This window comes from Cavia porcellus, unplaced genomic scaffold (assembly GCF_034190915.1).
Source record: "Cavia porcellus strain 051 isolate PalLab524CR breed Dunkin Hartley unplaced genomic scaffold, mCavPor4.1 scaffold_5, whole genome shotgun sequence".
NCBI lineage: Eukaryota > Metazoa > Chordata > Mammalia > Rodentia > Caviidae > Cavia > Cavia porcellus.
This window is the reverse complement of record NW_026947488.1, coordinates 58,568,063-58,586,025: the sequence shown is the minus strand read 5'-3', so window position 1 is coordinate 58,586,025 and position 17,963 is coordinate 58,568,063. Positions and strand designations below refer to the sequence as shown.

At 35.9% G+C, this 17,963-nt stretch overlaps 1 protein-coding gene across 7 annotated transcripts in view; it reads right to left on the bottom strand.

The window, feature by feature from the left end:
• Tmem108 (transmembrane protein 108) overlaps positions 1 to 17,963 on the bottom strand; it is a 322,687-nt gene that overhangs the window by 153,726 nt on the left and 150,998 nt on the right. For 5 of the 7 annotated variants that reach the window (XM_063249008.1, XM_023560119.2, XM_063249009.1 and 2 more), the window contains one exon: positions 7 to 92. In XM_063249008.1, coding sequence (XP_063105078.1) covers positions 7 to 46 — 40 coding nt within the window. In that variant the 5' untranslated portion in view covers positions 47 to 92. The remainder of the gene's footprint in view (positions 1 to 6; positions 93 to 17,963) is intronic. The other 2 variants (XM_063249010.1, XM_063249012.1) reach the window with 1 other exon arrangement.

The following is a 17,963-nucleotide window of genomic DNA, read 5'->3' as shown; positions in this document are numbered from 1 at the left end:
ACTTACTTAACAGTTGGCAATAGAGGGCCTGTAAACTTCTCTTCATGGTATCATCTGGTCCTGCTTATCCTCCAGTTTATTCATGATTCTGTCTAAGAAAACAGGAGAAGAAAACTGTTATTTCCAGGGAACAGAATTTAGTATCAGAAAGATCTCTACTCAACATAGCCTGGTTGCAAAGCCTATAATACTTTCATCTGGGACAGGAAAATCTGAGGTAGATACACCATGAACTGTTTAATCTATAATGGTCTATGTTATAAATTACCACTGATCTGTAGGTTACACCCTGAAACCATACACTGCTCTGAAGGAAACTCACATGCACAGCTATAGACTTTGCCAAAATCTCTGGGCTTAAAAGGAAAAACACATTTCTTTTCTAATCTCATTCCTGGAAAGGTAGTCACAAAACAACAATAACAACAACAACAACAACAAAAACAAAACAAAAAAACCCAAACAAACCAGAAAGCTTCATCATCCTTGAAAATTGTATCATTTAAAATAACTTTTTATTGTTTTTAATTACAAAACATATTCCTGGTATGGAATATTTAGAAAACATTAACAGGAAATGTAGATAAGAATACAAAAAAAGTACAAGTTACCTATTACCCTCACAATAGGTGACAGTGAATGCTGAGATTTCAGGGTACATCTCTCTAGTTCTGGGAATGTGGTTTATGTAACTTTGGTCTATGTCATTCTATGAATTGTAAATTTTTAGTTTTTCTTTGTACAAGCAAAGGCATCTTTCTGTGTTGTTACTACAGTTTTACTAACCTTATTTTAAATGTCAAACTATTTCAGTTCCTAGAGATGGAAATATAAGGAAACAATTTACATCTTTTGAAATAAATACACTGAGAAACTTCCCACATCAATAGGCTGTATGCTAGAATAAATATTTAGACGACGTTCTACTCAATGATGGAAAATTAAAATTTCTTTTCATCTTTGCCAAGCAAATAGGTAAATATTTCATCTCATTTATTTAATCTGTACTTTATACATTTATCAATTATCAATTATGTTAAAAATTAATATTCTTTGATTATTCTCTACTGACATGCAAGTTTTCATATGACAAAAGTGGAACTGATTTATCTTTAAACTTTTTATTGGGAGCCCAGGAATATAGCTCAGTGGAACAGCAACTGCTTGGCAAGTACAATGAGTTCAAATCTCAGTATCAATAATAATAATAATTTTTATTGAAATATAATTCACATATTACAAAATTTAATTTTTTAGGTATACAATTGACTGGATGATAGTATATATACAAGTTGTTCAAACATATCACCACTTAATACTAGAACATCTTTTTCACTCTAAAGAAACTTCCAATGTTAATTAGTAGTCATTCTCCCCTTTCCCTGGCAATCATTAATTTAATGTCTTTTCTCTATGAATTTGACTATTCTGGGTAGTTTATACAGACACAGTTATTGTGGTGTCTAGTACTTTTTTGAACTTTGCATAATATTTTCAAGGTTCATCCATATATAACATGTTGGATTTAAATTTTTTTTTTTTGGTAAGTATGCTACATACCCTCTCCTCTCCTCACATCACTTTGTCTCTTTCATGGCTAGAAATGTCTTCCTTAAAATATCTGCTATATTTTTTCTGGTATTCTTACTTTCATTTATTACATTCTGAATGCTTTTATGTTCTTAGGCCTGTTTCTGGACTTCATGTTATGTTTTATTTTTGATTGCTCTTTCCTCCACTAGAACAGTAAATGTTTATATTAAATCCTTCACAGAGTTAGTTTTCCATTCTTCTTTTTAGAGTTGTCTTGTTTCAGTTTATATTTTACTTCAAATTAACTTTTAAGATCATCTTATTATGTTGCAGAAAAAATCATTGTGACTATAGTTGGAATTATATTTTATTTTCTTGGGAAATACTTTATCCTTTCAAAATCCAGATAGAGTTAAATAGATAAATACTTTAAAATGAGTTGCTCAGGAGATCAGAGGAATTTATTTTAGGAAGTGAGAACTGCTCTTTTTGGGGGTGGGAGAAGGGTCACAATAGCTCCATTACTTTTTTTTTTAAGTTAAGCAAATTAAATCCCCCACCCATGAATAAGGTAAGAAAGAGAATTAAATTATTTAGTCATAAAACTATAGTAGGACTGAGTTTCCAAAGACTACAGTTTAAGAAAGTGAGTGCATTAGTGACTTTCCATGGCTGGGACAAAATACGCAAACCCCATAGTTTAAAGAAGGAGAGGCTTATTTTTGGTCATGGTTTTCGGAGGGGTCAGTCCATGGCTGATGTCTTCAAGGTAGACATGGCATGGCAGAAGAGCAGGATGGGGGAAGCTGCTCACCTCACAGTAGCCAGGAAGCAGAGATAGTGGAGGAGCGGGGGAGGTAGATACACTCTCCAAGGGCACATCCCCTGTGACACACCTCTACCAAGGAGCCCCACCTCCCAACAGCATAGTGAACTATGAACTCATTAACAGACCAGTGATGACCATAGTATCCTCATGCCCCAATCACGTTCCAAAGGCCCCACCTCTAATCACATGAGACCTGGGGGTCATTTTAGATCTAAGCCATAACTGAGGGGTTAGTAAGTCTCGAAAATGGAGAGACTGACATGATAAACAGGACATGACAAGAGACAGGACCAGGTGATTCAGAAAGGTGGTAGCAGGTTAGACCTAAAAATAAAGATAAGGTAAGACTTTCCCCACAAGGGATGACCTAGGAACTTTAATTCTTTCCTATTTTATATTTTATGTAATTTGTACTTTACATACTGCATCTGTTCTCAGTCTCCACTATGATTGACCATTCACTGTTGATATTCTCAAAATCAGGGACTGTCTTATACAGAATAGCTATGTACTAGTAGTACTTGACAGGGTCATTGAAAGAGAAAGATACATATCTAAAACCAAGGGAGAACCTTAGGAGCAAAGGCCCAAGCAGTCATAAGCCATGATTAATACATATCTACAGAGGGCTTGGGATAAGGTAAGCATTCATTAAACATGAAAGAATTTTGGGTCCTCACCTGCTCATCATTAAAAGCATGATTTGTGTTTTCTCCTGGGATGGTCAGGAAGTTAAAAAGCATTTTTGCTATGACCTTTCTCTTGAGCCTATGTGTGCCTAATAGGTAACTAAAAGCAGATTGAAGTTTGATTTTTAATATCCTTTCTTACTGTAAATCTTGGGTCAAATTTCTTCTTAGCTTTGCATAAGGGTATAGTGTTCATATGGAGAGTGTTTTTCTAGGACCTGGCAAGACAGGGTTGATTAGACCTGGATTTACGGGATCTCATTCCTTTTCAAGACTGACTACAGCAAGAAAAGAGGTTTACAAAGACAGTCAGCTATGCCCAGAAGCCTCCAGCAACTGTCCTAAGCTTGTGATCCCCCGGATTTCAGAAAAGAGGAAGCTCACATGATTGAGACCACCATAGTTAGATAATCCCTTCCTGGGGATGAAACCAGCCCTTAGCAATAAAGATTCCAGAACTATGACTCCAGCACTGAGAGAATGATCAACTGGATTCCAGCCTAGCAGCTCAGCTTTAAATGCTGGCCTCTGGCCTTATAGGTGGGTCATTCTGAATCCTTGTATCAGAGTGTGTCCCTACCAGCTACCTAAGCTCAAGTCCTTTCCTATTACCTCTCTAACTTACCAATTAAAACTTCTTTTCCTGTAAAATTGTGCTTTCTTTACAATTTTCATGTTTACTAAAGCAAGGACTCAAAGATAACCAGATACAGTAATAAAAACACAAAGCAATAACTGTTGTTTACTATGTTAAAGGGGAACATGAGCCCCAAAATCATCCGTGGAAATACTTACAGTTTTTGAAAAAGTGGTAGACTTTCCACAATATATGGAGATCAGTCATTTTACTCAGCTGCCAAAGAATCATTTGAGCCAGTAAATCTGAAAAACTTAGGATCATTGGAATCACTCATGGCTATTCCAACTGGAAGCATGATATGGTCTATTATTTATTCAAAATTCACCTTTTCTTAGGTCCTTCTCTGGCTTTTTATTGTAGTTTTCTTTCATTTAAGTTCTACAATCTTATCAAGTTAATTCCAGGCATTTTATAAGTATTTTTGCTGTTATGCTGGAATTTCTGTTTCTGTCATATTTTTTAATTCCTTCCATATGAAAATGACTGAGCTTTGTATATTAATTTTGTGATCTAACTAAACTCACTATTGTTACCAGGCTTTCTTATGCACTCATTACAGGAGTTTAAGAAGGAGAACAGAGAGAAGAAAGAATAGAACATTTATGACTTAAAGAAAGAAAAGAAACGTTTCTTAATCTGGGTAAAGATATAAATGAAAATGAAAGACAAAGAGAGAACTCTGGAACTATCAAAAGAATCAAATCACATACAAAGGTGTTCCAGTGAGGGTAACAGCAGATTTCTCAGTTGAAACACAGGTTAGATGAAAATGGGATGATATATTGGAAGTGCTGAAGGAAAATAATATGTCAGCCAAGAATATTGTATTTGGCAAAGATACCTTCAGAAATGAAGATAAGATACAGATTTTCCCAGACAAAGCCTAAGGAAGCCCACTGCTAAACTTGTCTTACGAACGCTAAAAATAATTCTCAAAGTGAAAGAAAATAATGCTGATTAGTACCATGAGAACACAAGAAACTATACAACATATTGGTCCAAATAAACACAGTCAAATTCAGAATGCTCTGATACTGTAATGGCAATGTGAAAACCACTTACATCTTTAGTATTAAAAGACAAATACATAAGAATAATAGCTACAATAATTTGTGAAGGGATATAAAATAAAAAGATATAAATTGTGACATAAGAAAGTAAAATGTGAAGGTAGATTAAAAGTGTAATTTTTTTATAGGATTGAAGTTAAATTGTTATTAGTTCAAAATAACCTATTTAAAAGATGTTTTATCTAAGTTTCATGATAAATAAACAGCAAAAACCTACAGCAGATATACAAAAGATAAAATGCAAGAAATCAAAGCATACTACCAGTACTTATCAACTAGCCACAAAAGACGACAAGTAAGGAAGGAGGAATACATGATCTCTGAAACAATCAAGAAACAATAAAACGGCAATCGTAATTCTATGAGAGAATAAGAAATATGTACATTACTGTGTTATTCAGTCTCTGAAACAAAGCGTCTAAAATGTGTAATTTTTTGAGTGATAGAGGTGCTAGGAAGATCTTTTGCTCTAATAGCTGGTTTCTACAGTTCACAACACAGAACCCCTAAGATCTGGATAATTTCCAGAGTATTATGAACATATGACACAGACCTCTTAAATTTCTTGGGATTTCCTAGGTGATAGGAATTTCTTTTGCTCTAAAGGTGACTTTTGGTAGGCTCCTGAATGGGAACTAGTCAACAGAACAAGTCATAATTAGAAACTTGGTGCTTTCAACCCTACCCTCCATTTTTCAGACAGAAAAAATGGCTGTAAATGAAATTAATAAGTGATCATGCCTATGTGATAAAGGCCTAATCTATGGGATCTGGTGAGGTCTTCCAATGGTAAACACAAACACAAGCTGAAATGTTAGCTTACTCCACCCTGAGAGCATAGACACTCCTACACTTGGATCTTTCGGCAATCAAAATATGTGATAGATGATTAAACTTCAAAAATGTATTTCATTAAAACACACTGCCACATTGTTTTACCCCCAGCCCCATAATCTTCCTTGCTTTGAACTTACTTATCCCGTTGTTCTTACCACTTTTTGGGCAGCAGTTCTGAAAGTCCTCTTTCATGATGGTTTTTTGGGAGGTGTGATCAAAATTATGGTGAATGTTGCTACTGAGCCTCATCCAATGAAAAGGCAGGTTTAAAAATTATTACAATGTGTCCTTATCTACCTTATTTGTTGGACCTGGCATCATACAAATGCTGGTACTTCTTCCAAGTCAAAATGACCATGAAAGGTAAATGTTTTGAATTGATTTGGGACATCAAGGCAGTCCCAACAGTACAGCTAAAGACACTCATAAAAGAAAATTTCCAGAAGTGTTTCAGGAAGTGACAAGAATAAAGAGCTTCTGTACAGGAAGAAAACCACCAACAGAGTGGAAACAACCTACAGGTTGGGGAAAAAATTTTGCTAGCTAGTCTTCAGACAAAGGAATAATATCTAGAATATATAAAGAACACAAAAAATTAGATCCCTCAAATTTAAAGATCTAAATAAAAATGGACATCTGAAATGAATAGACATTTCTCAGATCAAGAAATACAAATGGCCAATAAATACATGAAATAGGCTAGACTAAATGGATCACCTAATAAAGTACACAGACCATTCCAATCATCAGAAACAGAATATACTTTGAGGCGTGGTGATGAGGATTGGACCCAGATACTTCACACAGAGCTACAACCCAGCACACCCTCATTTTTCATTTTTATTTTCATTTTGAAATGAGGTTTTGGTAATTCATTAAGTTGCCCAGGCTGGCCTTGAATTTGAGATCCACTTAGTCTAAACTAAAATTAACTTGCCAATGTTTCTTTTTTGACAAGAGTGCTACGATTATAGGCATGACCCTCTGGAGCTTGACAGTCTCACCTCTCATTTGTCCTGGAGAAGATTCACATGTGCTCAAGAAGAATGTATATTCTGTATGCATAAAAATTCTTCAGAATGAATCAGAGATTAGGCTACAAATCAAGTGTGAACAATTTTACAAGATTGAATTCACATCAAGGATATTGTCTGGCCTTAATGATATTAAACTAGGAATCAATAGCAAGAGGAATTTTAGGAAATTTACAAGTACATGGAAATTAAACAATGTGCTTCTGAATAATGAGTCACAGAAGTTAAAAGAGAAATAAAGAAGTAGCTTGAGAAAAATGAAAATGGACATATGATATACCAAAGTATATGAGATAAAGCAAAATTATTAGAAGGGAAATTTAGATAGATTCCAGATGACTGAATAAAGATACTCAGCACTCACCTCCTCTTCCACAAAGAAGCAACAGAAGTATCAGGTTGATAGCTACATTTCCAGGCAAGTAACCAAGGAAAAGCACCCGAAATCAACAAGAGACTGAAATCTTGTAAGATTTCAGAGACCCGAGCCATCAGCCTAGTAAGAGATAAAAAGTTCTATAATATCTGAAACCCCCCTCCACAGCCTGAGAAGAAGGCTTTTCTACTTTGTAGGGATAAGGGTAAAACAGATATTCCATTATACTTTAGCAGTGTGAATGTTAGCAATCCCAGCTGCTAGAAAGCTTTCCAATACTCTCAGACTTGCAGCATTCTTAGGTAAGTAAACTAAAATCTGCACAGTAGCAAACCAAAGTCTCAAAACATATCTTCAGAAAGCAACTGGTTTAACTAAGGTCACTCTATAAAAATGATACAGATAATCTGATCCATCAGATGAACAAATCTCAACATAGGACACAAGAAATATGAAAACCCAAGGTAACATGGTACCTCCAAATGAACATGTCCCTAGAATTGGGTGAATACTTGATGAAGAATTTAAAAGAACAATTATAAAAAAGCCCAATGAGATCCAAGAAAATAAAGATAACATAACTATCATTATTATTCTTTTTTTCAGTATCAGGGATAGAATGCAGGGCTTCACATATGGTAGACAAGAGTTCTACCACTGAGTTATATCCCTAACCCCCAGCCCCCAAATAGTTAGCTGAAGTAGGAAGATAATGCAGGACATGAATGAGAAATCCCACAAAGAAATATTCTGAAAACAAACCAAACACAATCTTAGAAATGAAGAGCTCAAAAAATGGAATGAAAAATGTATTTGAAAAGCCTCAGTATCAGACTAGATCAAGTAGAATTAAGAATATCTGAACTTGAAAACTTGTCTTTTGAAATATCCCAGTCACATGATAATATGAAAGAGAGGAGAAAGGGACTAGGGGTACAACAGAGAGGCGAGGGCAGAGAGGGTAGAGGGTAAAGGAGAAGGATTTCAAGACTTATAGGACACCATTAAGTGAACAAATGTCCCTATTTTCAGAATATCTAAAAGTAAGGAGAAAAAATTAAGGGAATAGAAAACTTGGTCAATGAAATAATATCAGAAGAATGAACTAATCTTGAAAAAGATACAGACATTCATAAATAGGAGGCTTATAAAACCCCAAGTAAACTTGAATAGAAAAGGTATTCCACCATGGCACATCAAAATCAAACTGTTAAAATACATCACTAACAAAAAATGTTAAACTCTGCAAAAGGGAAAGTATCCAGTCAAATTTTCCATAAAGTATCCCTTGTTAAACCAACTACATATTTTTCATCAGAAACTACAAATCAGGAGAGAATGAAAAGACATATTTCATGTCTTCAGAAAAAAAATGACCATTAAGCAATAACACTATCAGTAAGGGTATTATTCAGAATTAAAATATTTCCAAGACAAAGGAACTCATGATCACCAAATCAGTCTTACAAAAGATACATGTGAGGGGCTGGGGATTTAGGTCCGCGGCTAAAACGCCTGCCTAGCAAGCAGGCATCGTGAGTTCGATCCCTGGTACCGATAAAAAGGAAAAAGACAAAAAAAAAAAAAAAAAGATACATGTGATTCTTATATTCAGAAGTAAAAGAAAGATAACTATCACTATAAAGCACATGAAAGTATAAAACCCAATAGAAGAGAGATAACCAAGAGAGAAATGGGAAAAAAAATCAAATATTATCAATATAGTAAACCATCAAATCATAATGATGAACAAGAAAGGGAAAAAAATAATATTCAACCAGAAAAAAATTATTAAAGTGACTGGATTAGCTTCTTACCTGTCAATAATAACCTTGAATATAAACAGATTGAATTCTCTAATTGACTGATACAGGTTGATTAAATGGATGACAACAAAACAAAAATTCAACTATATGGTTGATTAAATGGATGACAACAAAACAAAAATTCAACTATATGCTTACAAGAAACTTACCTGGCTGGAAAAGACATACACACTGAGTCAAAGTAAGGATGAAATATGATATTCCAAACATAGATAAGCAAATATAGCTATATTTATGTCTGACAAAGTAGATTTTCTGATAAAAATTATAAAGAGAGGTCAATATACAGTTATCAAGAATAAATTTATCATGCGACAAGAAGATACAGTGATTCTAAATCTATGTTACCTAATGTTGGTGCACCAACTTTGTAAAACAAACACTTCAGATCTAAAGAGAAAGATAGGCTCTAATACAGTGAGAGTAGATGACCTGAACACTGCACTTCACCAGGAGGTCATCCAGGGTACATGTGTAGACCATTCTATCCAACAGCTGCAGACTACACAGTGTTTTCATCTGTACATGGAACTTTCTTCAGAGGAAGCTACAGGTAAACCACAAAACAAGCATTAATAAATTCTAAAAATTGGAGCCATACTAAGTGTCATTTTCAATCATGGTGCAAAATGAGAAATCAACAATGTTGTAGCTTTCTCTAGTCAAGTCTGTAGCTGCAGACAGACCTGTGCACACTTGCTGTGAAGTGTTTTTGTGTGCTTTTCGGCGTACTGCACAGTTTTATTTGATCTCTGGAGCAGCAAGGCTCCAAAGGAAGCACAGAGCAAACAAGGTAGCACTAGGCAAGTGCTCGGTGGTCACGAAGGTGACAAAAAGAAAGTGCAGAGCAGGAATGGTAAGGAGGTTTTGAAGAATATGAAAACTGAAGAAGGAAACTGTAGAAAAGCATGAGTGTAGCATTTGTGTGAAGGATCTGGGCTCAAGTATAAGATGGTGAAGTCGATAGTCTCACTATTTTGAAGAATAAAGATGCTATCAAAGGAGCTGATGTGGCAACAAGAGTGTTGCTGATAACCAAGCAGAGGACACAACGCTGGAGGAAGTGGAAAAACTTTTGTTAGTTTATTAAATGAGGAACAGCTGGCAGGTGATAGTAAAGCTATGATCTGTGACAAAGCCTGGAAATCGCACAATGATTTACCACAAGAAAACTTCTCTACAAGTGCAACAAATGATTAATTTAAAGCTAGTGGAGGGTGGTTTGATACATTCCTCAAGAGAAGCGGCACCCACAGGGTGATAAGACATGGTGAGGCTTCCACCAGGGACAAGTGTTTAACTGATGAAACTGGGCTTTTCTGGAAGAAGATGCAAAACAGAATATCTGTCTTGCAAGGTGAAAAATCAGGGCACAAACTCACAAAGGACAGGTGAACTTTTTGCTGTGTGCAAACACAAGTGTTGATGAAAGACTAAGGTGCTACTAGTGCACCATTCCTGGACCCCTCGTGCATTCAAGGAAGAGAACGTGAACAAGGCTGGACTGCCTGTCATGTGGAGGAATAATGTGAAAGCTTGGGCCACAAGGCAGTGGTTTGTAGAGTGGCTGCATGAACTGTTCACAACCACCATTAAGGAATACCTTCCTGACAGCCAACTGTCTGAAAGGTGCCTTCTTCTGATGGACAGTTCCCTGCATATGATCCAGCCTTGGTGGATGATACAGATATTGTATGACTTCATAAAGATCAAGTTCTTCCCATCCAGTGCGATGCCTCTTCTGTAGCTCCTGGACCAGCACATGATGTGCAACTTCAAGAAGTTGTACACAAAAGCAATGTTCACCAGGTTCACTGAAGAGATGTCCTTGACTCTGAAGAAGTTCTGGAAGAAACATTTCAATGTCCTCTGTAATAGGAATCTCACTGACAAAGCCTGGGAAAATGTCACATAATAGACCTTAAACTCAGCGTATATGTATATAGATATAGATATAGATATAGATATAGATATAGATATAGATATAGATATAGATATAGATATATAGATATAGATATTCACACACACACATATATATACATATATATGTTGAAATATTATTTAACCATAAAGAAGGAAATATTATTATTTTTAGCAAAATGGATGGACCCAGAGGACATGTTAAGTGAAATAAGCCAAGCACAGAAAGACAGCGCAGTTCTTTTCAGAAGAACTGAAAACATCATACCACAGTGACGTATGTGCACCCATGTTTATAGCAGCACAATTTGTAATAGCCAGAACTTGGAAACAACCCACCCCATCAACTGAGGAATGATAAAAAAGATGTGGTATTTTTATACAATGGAGTACTACTCAGCTATAAAGAATGATCACATTGAGATATTTATAAATAAATGGATGCAACTTGAGACCATACTCATAAGCGAAATAAATCAAGCTCACAAGTATATACCATATTGTCTCCCTAGTGTAAGAAATAGTAAGAGTGCATAAGATACAAAATCCTCAATAAATACAGTGAAAGGATAAGAAACTGCTCAAAAGGAAAAAACAACATCTCAGAGAACAGGAGGAAAAAGAAAAAGAAAGGGAAAAGAAAAGAATATCTAAAATTGTATCATCACGCTTAGGATAACTAAGATGACTGTGCTACAAATTCCATAAATTCTTGGAACAAAACAGCTAACATCCATAGGATTGGAACAATTTTGCGTGTTAGTCTCTGGTAATCTGTCTGAGGAACTCTTGAAGAACAACATGTAAAATAACAACCCTAGTTATGCTCCTACCATTTTGTTTTGAAGGCCTATATCATCACTGTTTTGGGCTCTATCATTATTTATTTGTCTTTTTTGGTTTGTTTTGTTTTTTTTTAATTTTTTTATCGGTACCGGGGATCGAACTCGTGACCACCTGCTTGCAAGGCAGGTGCTTATGCCGCTGAGCTAAACCCCCAGCCCCTGGTTTGTGTTTTTTAGTAATTTGTTATGTTTGTTTGTCTTCCCCTCTAATACAGAAAGGATAGTTATATATGTAGAGGCTTATACACGCATAGAACTTCCCCTAAACAGTTTATAAGAATCAATTATATTATGTGTGGTGAAATGAACAGCTACTTTGAAGAAAAAGAAACATTATGGTATCCATTTCTGATACCGTATCATCACGCTATGAAATCCAGTAATGCTATTATTCTTTGTTCAGAATGGTTTTAGCCTGTTTTGTACTGTTTAATTTCAACATATATGAAGGTATGGACAGCTAATATGAATGAGAACAAGAGACATAATGGCAGCCATTGTTGATTTTCCTATTGTCTGGTTTTGAAGGCCTATAATGCCTTCACCACTCTGTTCTGATCAGTTTAATACTATTTTGTTTTGTATGAATTCACTGTGTGTAAAGAAATGGACAACTATGTGGAAGAAAACAAAAGGCATTACAGTAGCCATGGTAGATCTCCTGTTAGCTTGCCTTGAAATTTGTGTCAATTACATTGTTTTCTTCTGATCTACTTTGTTTTATTTGTTTTAATTTTACTCTTTTTAAAATAAAAAAAAGAGTGTCACATGTATGGAAGCTAAAAGTATTAATTTGAAAATAGGGTAGGGATTATTAGAAACTGTAAAGGGTGTGTAGTGTACAGGTAGTGTAAAAGAGAGGTTAGCTTTTATCAGTGCATACTATGTGCATGAATGGAAATAACACATTGAACTATATTAATATATACAACATATGTTAATAAAAATAAAGAAATTCATAGCAACAAATGCCTACCTCAAAAATGAAGATCTCAGATAAATAAACAGTACACCTAAAGTAACTAGAAAAAGAACAAACTAAATCCAAATTTAGCAATAGGAAGAAAATAACAAAAATTAGAAAAAATAAATGAAGAGACTAGAAAACAATAAATGAAAACAACAAAAATGGCAATAACACTAAGTTTTTACAAAAAGACAAAAACAACTAACTTTTATCTAGACCAAGAAAAAAAGAAAACTCAACATCAGAAATGAAAGACACATATACAACTAATACAGAATTATTAAGAGACAACTATGAACAATTAAACACAAAGAAAGCATAAATTCCTATACAATTTACCAAGATGAATCACGAAGAAGTAGAAAATGTGAGCAGATCAATAATAAGGGATGTACTTAGTAACAAAAATACCCGTGAAAGAAAAAGTCTAGGACTTGATGGATTCTCTTCTGAATCCCACCACGCATTTAAGGAAGAACAAAACCAGTTGTTCTTACACTCTTCCAAAAAACTGAAGACAAGGGGAAACTTTCAAACTAATTTTACAAGGCCAGCATCACTTGGCTCCCAATGCAGACCAGGACACTAAAGGGAAAGAAAACTACAGGCCAATGTCCCTGATAAACAGACATAAAAACATTCTCAACAAAATACTTGCAAATCACATTCAGTAGCACATCAAAAGGATCATTCTTCAAGATCATGAGGGATTTATTCTAGAGATCCAAGGATAGTTCAACATATACAAATTTGTAAACGTGATGCATGCAAACCAGAACTAAGTATTAAAATCCACCTCCGTAAAGGGCATTCAGCAAACAGCATCCCATCATGACCACACCCTCAGTAAGTTAGGAATACAAGGAATGTAACTCACAGAATAAAAGTTACATATGGTACATCTACAGCGAATACCATACTTAATGAGGAAAAACTAAGAATTTTTCTAAGATCAGAAACAGGGATGCCCACTCTCACCACCTCTGTTCAATATATATAGGACTGGAAGTCCTAGTTAGAGCAATTAGACAAGAGAGACAAATAAAAGGCATTCAAATCACAAAGAAAGAAACTAAATTATCTGTCTATAGGTGACATAACTATATAAAGAAAATCCTAAAGATTCTACCAAAAGTTTTGAATTCAGATAAATAAATTCAGTTCACTTGCAATTACTAATATTTGCCACACACAAAAAATCAGTAATACTGACAACAAATTATCCAAAATAGAAATCAACAAAACAATTAATTTACAATAGTTATCAGAACAAAAGCTTTTTGGATATGCAAGTGGCAAACTTTTTTGCCAACCAATGTAAACACACCCAGGTGAAGAGGAACAAGGTGATCAAGGTGGATTTCTGCCTTGTTTCAGCTCTTACACCATACAGAAGTGTGCTTTTGTATTTCTGTGTGCTTTTGTTGGTGATTTCGCTATTAAAAATGGCTCCTAACCATAACGCTAAGGAGCTGTCTAAAGTTTCTAAGCACAAGAAGGCTGTGACATGCCTTACAGGGAAAATACTGTATACATATCGGAAAAGCTTTGTCTGGGTATAATCTATAGTGCTGCTGGCTCTGAGTTCAATGGTAATGAATCAACAATGTATTGATCAAGATGTCTTTAAACAGAAGCACACATAAAACAAGGTTATGTATTGATCAGCTGACAAAATTGTGTGAGGCTTATGTATTTCTTTTATGAGAAATGGTTCAGTATCTGCTTAGTGGTCATAGTGATCCTATAGGGCAGAATGATCAGAAATGAAGAGAATATACTACCTTTGAGTTTTAAAATATTTTTGCAGGCAAAGAATGATGATGACCAGCAATCTAGGTCAATGATTACACCTGGACAAAACAAACCACTGGCTCTCCATCTCTCCACAACAACCCAAGCTGTGGCCAACATGCTTTGGAGCGCCACAGGGAAAATAATGAGGAGCTGGGAGCATATATATTGCATATCTTTGGATTGTGTTGCTTAAAAGGGGGAGGGACTGTGACCTGTCTCACAGTAACATGAGGAAGTCTGGGAGAAATGCACTTGTTTGTTCTACAGGTGAGGACCCAGACATCAGGTCATCAAGGGCTTGGCTTAAGATCAAACTGACCAGCTCTGTGCCCTTGAGCTAGTTTTTGGCTTCTTGGATCCTTGGGTTTGTTCTTTGTAAAAGGCTTAAAAATGGTACTAGATATGCTTGCATCAAAGATTTAGACAAGGCACACAAAGCCCTTGGCCCAGAGCCTGGCACACAATGTGTCAGCAATTGTCACTGAGTGGCAGAATGTAAGAGGCAACAGCTCAGGATGGAGCCCATCAGCCATCTCTTTATCTTGCTCCACCGAGTCAGAGGTGAATATAAGGCTTCTGGGCCCAAATGACCCCTTTGATTAAATATTGTCTTAAATTTGATTTATAAATTATTCTTAGGGGTATCAACTGAACATTAATCTTGTTTATAATTTATAATTTATAGCTTTGTCGTAAGGATGTCTGAGGTAGTTTACACCTGGATACAACTTTTACAATAGAATTACCAACATGTCAAAACACAGTATCAGTGAGAAAGGGAAGGAGGGAGAAAAAGAGAGAGGGAGAGAAAGAGAAAAAGGAAGAAGATACAAAATTATGTGGGAAAAGGAGAGATTAACTTGATACTAAAAAGAAATGGAATGATGTTTTCTTTTATGCTTTCTAAAAATGAAGGCAGTATCATTTATTTTAGGCTGTATAACAAATTCATTTTGATTTTGTTCATTAGTACAAAATTTTTGACACTAATTTCTAACAAAAGATCATTATATCGTTTGATAATCAATCACATCTTCAGTAGGAACTGTACAGAATATGAACAAAATATTCTTGTTATGGCTACTCCTTTTCTATCCATGAGAAAAACTAATTTAGTAGGTCACATTGGGATCTCAATGAAGGGAAGAAGTGGGAAAACCAAAGCAGACTATGATCTAGTAACACTACTGTGTGACCTGGTTACTAAATTTCTCTCAACTTTCTTACCTGTAAGTGGGGTTGATACTTAAAACAGGTGGACCACTGAAGTTCGAAATGAAGCAAGGTGTCTTCAGGTGCCTGGTACACTGGTTTCTCTTCCTTTTAACAGTGTACAGGCATGCTGCTTTTGGTTCTTTGAGGGGCAGGGAGAACTGAGAAAATGGAAAGGATATTCTGCAAATCATCTCAGGCGTAAGTGTCTTCTCCTATCATAAGCAATGAATTACTTTGCAAAGGCAGAAAGCTTCTCGGACTGATTTACAGTGGAAGTCATACATGAAAGCAGCAGGTATCTTAGGGCAGGGCTTGGTTGTAATAGCATTTTTGGTTAAATTCTTTTATAGAGCTGTTTTATATGTTGAACACAGGACTATCTCTCACTTCCATACAGAAACGTGTTCTCTTCTTTTTCTTGAAAGCTGAGTCCGCCTATCTTTACATTTTTGTACAAGAAATACTTTACTTTCTTCCAAGCCTATGATCAGCAATGCAGACCCAATTATAGTGACTGTCCCTTTGCCTCAAGGAGGGTTATGGTGAGCTAGAAAGCAAACAGGAATGGAGTTTTTTGTTGTTCCAGTCAAGAAGACAGATCTTTTTTTCTCCCTATTTTCTTAAAGACAAAATTCTTTCATGTCTTTTCCTGAAATGTTTAAGAAAGGCAAGCTATTTAGACAGAAGCTCCCCTTACAAGACAAGCTAAAAGGGGCATGAGGTCTCCGACTTAAAGAGATCTCCTGCTGCAGGGCCTGCAGGGGTGCTTTCCCAGCACACCGAGGGGCAGAGCAGGGGCCAGTGGAGTAATGAACAGCTCTGAGGGAGGAAGCACCGGAGTCCTCTGGCCACCCTGCTCTCACCTTTCCCATTGTACACTTTAAAGGAAAGAGGACTCCTTCAGCAGAGCTGTTTTCCTCTGTCCCTTCCTGTTTCCCTCTTGGAAAGACAGAATGAAGAGGAAGCTGTCAGATCCACTGAGGCGCTGAATCCCAAACTGCAAGGCTGAACTCCAAACTGCAAAACCGCTCATCTCCTACTATAACAACAGCCTATGAAAGGAATCAATTAATGTGAACTGTGCTGGAGGACTGAGAAGTAATTGCTTCAAGAAGCAGGCTGGAGTCTATTTGCATTTGCTGGGGGAGAGTGCTCTGCTGGCCACAGCCATTGAAGTCAGCAATGGGTAAAAATAATACCAGGAATTGGAGGCTTATTAGAATGACACAGACCTCCTCCTTCCAGCATTAAAGTGTGTTAGGACCATTTATCCATTTGAGGAGACAGGAAGGTGCCTGTGGAGGTGACGCATATGCATTATACTTCCTCTTTTATAGTTTTGATGTTACAGAGAGAATATTGAGGTCAGGGAATTAAATGATATTGTAGAAATGCCAAAGAATAAAGAAGTCTGTCCTATCATCTTGAATGCAGTGCTTATGGAAAAGATTTCTTCTTATCCATAGCAACTTACTCATTTTTCTCTTACAGTGCCTGAAAGATACCTTCAGAAATTGAATTTAGGGACCTAAAAATATGTGTATCTCCTTTAGGTGGTAGGCATTTGTTTTGAAAGTTATGCTGATGTTTTTGCAGCAGAAAGAGAAGCAAAGCCATATGAAACAGGCAAAAATCTTCCCAGAATGTTTTAAATATGGAAGGAGTAAAACCTCGAGGTGCTGTGAAGCAGTAATACATGTTGTGTGTGAACTTACTCACAATATCACAGTCATTGGTCAGTTTTGTGACCTTTAACCTCAGACTCTTAGCCCTCCTTCTTTATGCCCTCCCTCCATATATAGAATTCTTTAATTCTCAAACTAGGATGAGGGTATTTTCAGTTGTGGTCCTACTTAATCTTTCAAAATTCATAATTTATCTAATGTGGTTCTACAGGAGAAATAGTCCGTTGAATGTATACCTGGAAGAAAATCAGTGTAATAAAATGAAATAAAACGTGCAAATAGTGATGTGGATCAATATGAATGGTTGTAGTCATCACCTGAAGAAGCCGAGGTAAGCTTCGGTCACACCTGTGCAGAAAAGCTCAGTGAAGTTCATGATGCCTCCCTCAGGCATTTCTTATGAGTTTCATTTTTACGTCTTTTCTGGGAGGCACGAAAAAACTATTTAACTGCATTTGTGAAGTCTAAAATGGCTTTAAGTGATTATATTGATAATTTTTCCTTGCTTTGATGACTGGATCAACTAGAAAAACTATCAAGAAGTATGACGTTCTTCAAACTAGCTGATTTTTAAAATAGATTCTAGGTTTTTCCCTCAAGAATTTGAATCCCCAAGTTCTGGGATGGGCAATTTTGCCATTATTATCAGCTAGCCTCAGAAATCAAAAATGGAATCTAGATATTCAAAGTGAACATCAGA